This window comes from Pipistrellus hanaki (assembly GCF_964339955.1).
Source record: "Pipistrellus hanaki genome assembly, chromosome: 13".
NCBI classification, from domain to species: Eukaryota; Metazoa; Chordata; class Mammalia; order Chiroptera; family Vespertilionidae; genus Pipistrellus; species Pipistrellus hanaki.
The window spans coordinates 30,729,578-30,735,577 of NC_140515.1; the positions used below are offsets into that span (position 1 = coordinate 30,729,578).

Genomic DNA, 6,000 nt, shown 5'->3' on the forward strand with positions numbered 1-6,000 from the left:
TTGTGGGTCGATGCTCTACCACTCAGCCCCACGGGTCAGGCAGGAGTGGCCTTTGAAGATTTGTCCGGAGCAGGTTCAGGGAAGCCCAACTCCCAGAACTCCTTCCATGGCCCTGGGTTGCGCCTCCCCTCCCATTGCACCGTCCCTAGAGGCTGTGGTTTCCCTGAGCCACATGACTGCTAAGCTTTATATGCGCCTCTTTTGTGCTACTCAGCGTCCACCTTCTATTCTGCACAATCAAGAAGAGCATGTCTGCCGAGACCGGTTTGGCTCAGTGGATAGAGCGTCGGCTTGGGAACTGAAAGGTCCCGGGTTCGATTCTGGTCAAGGGCATGTACCTTGGTTGCGGGCACATCCCCAGTAGGGGGTGTGCAAGAGGCAGCTGATCGATGACTCTCTCTCATCGATGTTTCTAACTATCTCTCTCCCTTCCTCTCTGTACAAAATCAATAAAAGATATTAAAAAAAAGAAAGAAAAAAGAAGAAGAGCATGTCTGCCGAAACCGGTTTGGCTCAGTGGATAGAGCGTCAGCTTGGGGACTGAAGGGTCCCGGGTTCGATTCCGGTCAAGGGCATGTACCTTGGTTGCGGGCACATCCCCAGTAGGGGGTGTGCAGGAGGCAGCTGGTCGATGTTTCTAACTCTCTATCTCCCTTCTGCTCTGTAAAAAACAATCATGTAGAGCACATCTCCTCTCCACTGCTAGCCTGAGGGCTCCCCCGGACACCAGCCTCACCCTGGGTATGTTTGCATCTTCCTTAGCAATGAGCACAGAGTCTTGCACAGACAGGCCTTGGACAAATATTTGTTGAAAGAATAAGTGAGTGAAAAGACTCTTTTGTGAGAACCGCGACGTTCACGCAGGAACATTGTCACTAAGGCGGCTTTGCAGTGCCCCCTTTCAGTGATGACTTGATGAGACGCGAGGAAATGGGGCATTGCCCTCCCCTGCCCTTGCCGCCCCCAGCGGACAGCGGGCGGAGCCTTACGTGCAGTAATCGAGGACAAGGGAATGCAAGCCGCTGAGCTGCAGAGCCTGCCCCAGCCTCCCCAGAGACCACAGGTCCATCTTGCAGTCAATGAGCTCCAGGGTGGTCAGCGGGCAGGGCGTGCGCCCCTTCGATTCCAGAAGCAAAGCCTGAGAATGTGAAGCAAAGGGTTCCTGTGTCATAAAGATTAATATGTTCTCTGTGCTCATGTTACTTAAAAGTCAACCATCTTAAATACCTCAGCATGTTTGCTTCTAAAATAACTTGCTACTGACCCAAGGAGAAAGTATCATGAAAACAGAATAATTCCCCTTAAACAGGAAGACTCGTCAAAGAATTATATGGGAGCCGTAGCCGGTTTGGCCCGCAAACAGAAAGAGCGCTGGCCTGCAAACAGAAAGGTCCCAGGTTCGATTCCGGTCAAGGGCACATGCCTGGGTTGCGGGCTTGATCCCCATTGGGAGATGTGCAGGAGGCAGCCGATCCATGATTCTCTCTCATTTTGATGTTTCTATCTCTCTTTCCCTCTCCCTTCCTCTCTGAAATCAATAAAGATATATTTAAACAAACAAACAAAACCCCCAAAAACCCAAATGATCCCAGTCACCATTAAGTCCCTGCCTTCCAGACAGGGCAGGGCCGTTAAAGCTACCAGCCATGAAGGCCCCCTTTTAGCAGCTGGAATCACCACCCCCTGAGGGTTCCTTCCGCTCTGAATTTAGGCAGAAGAGAGGCTTGGTGAGGTCTGGAGGGTTTGGGGCTTTTTGAGCTAATGACATGTTGGTCAGAGATAGGATTCCAAATGATACCCCGCTGAGAATAAAAAGGCAGTGGCCACCCCAACCTGGGCGCCGTGCCGCGGCCTCTGTGCCGAGGGAAGGCCGGGCTGGTGCGGTTGGGTTTCTCCAGCCGCTTCTGACGGAGGCGCCCTGGCGGTCACGCCGCCTCCGGTCAGGCCGGTCTGTGCAAAACAGGCTCTCCTGGCCGGAGACCGGAGCCCGTGGTTTGCCGTGTCCCGCCCAGGGCCCAAGCCCTGCCGCGGGCATTCCACAGCATCCGCGGGGGACCTTCCTGCAGCCGCCACACCGCCCGAGGGCCACGCTGTATCTCCGCCCTGAATGGACTGGGTGCCCTGACTGGCCCTCTGAATGGAAACAACTAAAAATCCTGGCTATAGATTTCAAATCGTCGTCATAAATTGTGGTCAAATACTAGTACACACAACATAAAAGGTACCATCGTCACCATTTTGAAGCGTGCATTTCAGAGGCGTTAAGTGCATTCCCACGGTGGTGTAACCGTCAGCACCATCCGTCTCCAGAACTTCTTTGTCTTGCAAAGCAGAAACTCTGTGCCCAATAAATCACCCTCCTTCTCTCCCCTCTCCCTCTCCGCCCCCCTCCCTCCCGGCCCCTGGCGGCTAACTGCCACTCCTTCTGTCTCTGAACCTGACCCCCCTGGGGACCTCATCTAAGTGGAATGACTCAGTATTTGTAATTTCGTGACTGGCTTGTTTAACGTACGCTAAGTCCTTCAAGGTCCATGCTATATGTAGCCTGTTTCAGCATTTTTTAAAAAAAAAAAATAATTTTTAAAATATATTTTATTGATATTTTACAGAGAGGAAGTGAGAGAGGGATAGAGAGTTAGAAACATCGATGAGAGAGAATCATCGACCAGCTTCCTCCTGCACACCCCCCACTGGGGATGTGCCCGCAACCAAGGTACATGCCCTTGACCAGAATCGAACCCGGGACCTTTCAGTCCACAGACCGATGCTCTCTCCACTGAGCCAAACCAGTTTCAGCTGTTTCAGCATTTTTAAGCTGAATAATATTTTACTGTATGTATATACCACTTTTCCCCTCATTTGCCTGTCCATTTGGACTGTTTCCACCTTTGGCAATGTGAGCGCTCCTATGAACACGAGAGTATAAATCTCTCTGAGACCCCGTTTTCAATTCTTTGGGCCACACGCCCAGAAACGGGATTGCTGGATTGTCTGGTAATCCTATTTTGATTTTCTGAGGAACCTCCCTACTGTTTTCCATGGTGGCCGCGCCGTTTCACATTCCTACCAACGGCACACCAGGGTTCCAATTTCTCCACACCCTCATCAACATGTTATTTCCGCTCTTTTTTTATAGCAGCCATCCCGTTTACATGAGGTGGCATCTCGTTGTGGCTTTGACGTGCAGTGCTCTAGTGATTAGTGGTGATGTGGGGCATCTGGTGCGTGTGGGTCATTGGTAGGCCTTCCTTGGAGAAGGTCCCCTCAGGCCTTCTGCCCATTTTTAATTCAGGCCGCTCGCTTTGTTGGTGGTGAGGTGTAAGAGTTCTTTGTACGCCCTGGTGCCCTGGCCGTTAACCCTTGATCAGATACGTGATTTGCGATCATTTTCTGCCACTCCGTGGGTTGCCTTTTCATTCCGCTGTCTGTGCCTTTCGATGCACAGAAGGGTTGAGTTTGGATGAAGTCAGTTCATCTAGCTTTTGTTGCCTGTGCTTTCAGTGCCATATGCGAGAAACCACTGCCAAATCTAGCACCATAAAGTTTTGGTTTTTTTCTAAGAGTGTTAAAAAATACTTTTTAAAAAATGTGCAGCCGAAACCGGTTTTGCTCAGTGGTAGAGCGTCGGCCTGCAGACTGAGGGGTCCCGGGTTTGATTCCGGACAAGGGCATGTACCTTGGTTGTGGGCACATCCCCAGTAGGAGGTGTGCAAGAGGCGGCTGATCGATGTTTCTCTCTCATTGATGTTTCTAGCTCTCTATCCCTCTCTCTTCCTCTTTGTAAAAACCAATAAAATATATATTTTTAAAAATGTGCCGCCTGACTGGCAGGTTAGTGAGGAGCAGCCGAAGGTCCGTGAATGAGACATGGGAGCCTGGAGGCGGCCGCAGGCATGAAGCGGCTTTGAGAGCATCGTTAAAGCAGGGATCGTGCCTCTGGGCAGTCGATGGGGGAAGAAGTGAGATGAAGCTCAGCTATTATATCTGTGAAATTCGCAATGTCTATGTTTTAATACACGTGTCCTGGCCCGGGCCTGGGATCGAACCCACAACCCTTCAGGGCACGGGCCAATGAGCAACAGGGCGGTGATTGTGATTTAAAATGTTTGGAAAACATGGTGTGTTCAAGTAAATTTCATGAAATAGACAAGGATGTCAGTTCTATTATTTTCTGTACTTCTATCTGTTAGAAAGGTTTCATTAAAAATACACTGTTTCTTTTTTAAAGAAAACCTCGGGGGCGTAACAGTCAACAACGAAACGAATTGTAGCTGGGACACAGGATGCAACATGCTTCCTGTCAATTTTGAGATTAATCGGATAAACGTTTTTAAAGTGCGTGACTCACGAGGCTGGCGACCTCCGGGTTGCTCAGCTGAAGCCCCCAGAGGCAGAGCTGCTCCCCCGGCCGGTAACACTCGTCTCGAATTGTCGTGAGCAGAGGCTCCAAGGACATCGGGAGGGGGCTTGGCTGGGAGTCTTCGGGTTTTACAAGCACAAACTGGTATGAGAGAAAGACCACAGGTGGGTGTCATAAAGAGGCATCCAGCCCTCGCCGGTTTGGCTCAGTGGGTAGCGTGCTGGCCCTAGGACTGAGGGTCTGGTTCGTTTCCGGTCAAGGGCACGTACCTCGGTTGCAGGCGTGGTCCATGTGTCTCTCTCTCACATCAATCTCTCTCTCTCCCTCCATCTCTCCCACTCTTTCTACAAGTCAATGGGAAACACATCCTCGGGGAAGGATGAACAAAAACAAATAAATGAAATACATTACAAGGCAGGAGAAGTGCCGAGCAGGCCCCTGGGACCTGAGCCAGGCTCTGGCCTTCAGGGCGGGAGGGAACACGGAGGGGGCGACACCGCCGGTGCGGGGCTCTGGGGACCGAGGACCCACGTTCCTGGGGAGTAAACCCTGGTCAGTTCACGTCAGAGAAGCACGAGGAGAGGAGACACACACCCCCGCTCACCTTCCTGAGGACCTGGTCATCATTGATGCTGGTTTTCAGGTCCTTCCTGATGGCCGGGCACACGGACGTCTGCGCCTGCGCACAGCGCTCCTCGTAGGTTTTCAGGAACCTTTGGAGAATCGGGGCGATGGGCAGGGGCGCCCCCTCACCGCTGAGTGCTGCCGTCTTCTCTCTCGGCATTGCTCTAGTGTTACATCCACCTGCAGTCTGCACACAGCCACTTGCCCTGAAACCCAACACACAGGTATCTACATTTTAAGGAGCAGCTTACACCCTCCCCACCCCCCAAAACTGGCAAATATTGCTGCGCATCCTTTTCTGACAATGCTAAGGCGCCTCCTTTGTCTTTAAAAAAAAATATATATATATATATATTATATATATATATAATTGATTTTTTTTTTTTTTTACAGAGAGGAAGGGAAAACGATAGAGAGCTAGAAACATCAATGAGAGAGAAACATCGACCAGCCGCCTCCTACACAGCCCCCACCGGGGATGTGCCCGCAACCAGCGTACATGCCCTTGACCGGAATCGAACCCGGGACCTTTCAGTCCGCAGGCTGACTGCTCTATCCACTGAGCCAAACCGGTTTCAGCATTTTTTTTTTTTTTTTTTTTTGCCTTATTTGTCTTAAAGTGGAAGTGGGGAATTAAATCGAGATAGCCAAGTGGAATTCTTCCATTTCCAATCTCTATATTCATGGATCCATGCTCTCTCTTTTAAAACGAGGGCAGTACCCACAGAGCTCACTTATAAAGGGACACAGTTAATCTGAAGAGTGGGTACTCAATGTTACCAAGGACACAGTTACTTAAAATTGGCATAACTCTCTTTGGGAACCTCAGGCGGTGTCCCAGTGGTTAATTAAGAACACGGCTTTGGCGGGAGCAGGCCTGGATGTCAGTTTGATCTTCACCGCGGACTCACTGGGTGGCCTCAGGGGCGTGATCTCGCCTGGCCCCGCCTCTGTTTCACCATCTGTAAAACAGGTTTTGGTTGTCATAAGGATTAAGTGAGATTATAAAGCACAGC

The 6,000-nt window shown here is 50.7% G+C and overlaps 1 protein-coding gene across 1 annotated transcript in view; it reads right to left on the reverse strand.

The window, feature by feature from the left end:
• The window catches only part of LOC311631577 (uncharacterized protein), a 28,816-nt gene extending 23,632 nt beyond the window's left edge, over positions 1–5,184 (reverse strand). Inside the window, exons 1-2 of the mRNA XM_084901798.1 lie at positions 4,965–5,184; positions 990–1,138 (exon numbers count right to left, since the gene is read on the reverse strand). Coding sequence (XP_084757924.1) covers positions 990–1,138; positions 4,965–5,144 — 329 coding nt within the window. The 5' untranslated portion in view covers positions 5,145–5,184. The remainder of the gene's footprint in view (positions 1–989; positions 1,139–4,964) is intronic.
• Positions 5,185–6,000: the final 816 nt, after the last annotated feature.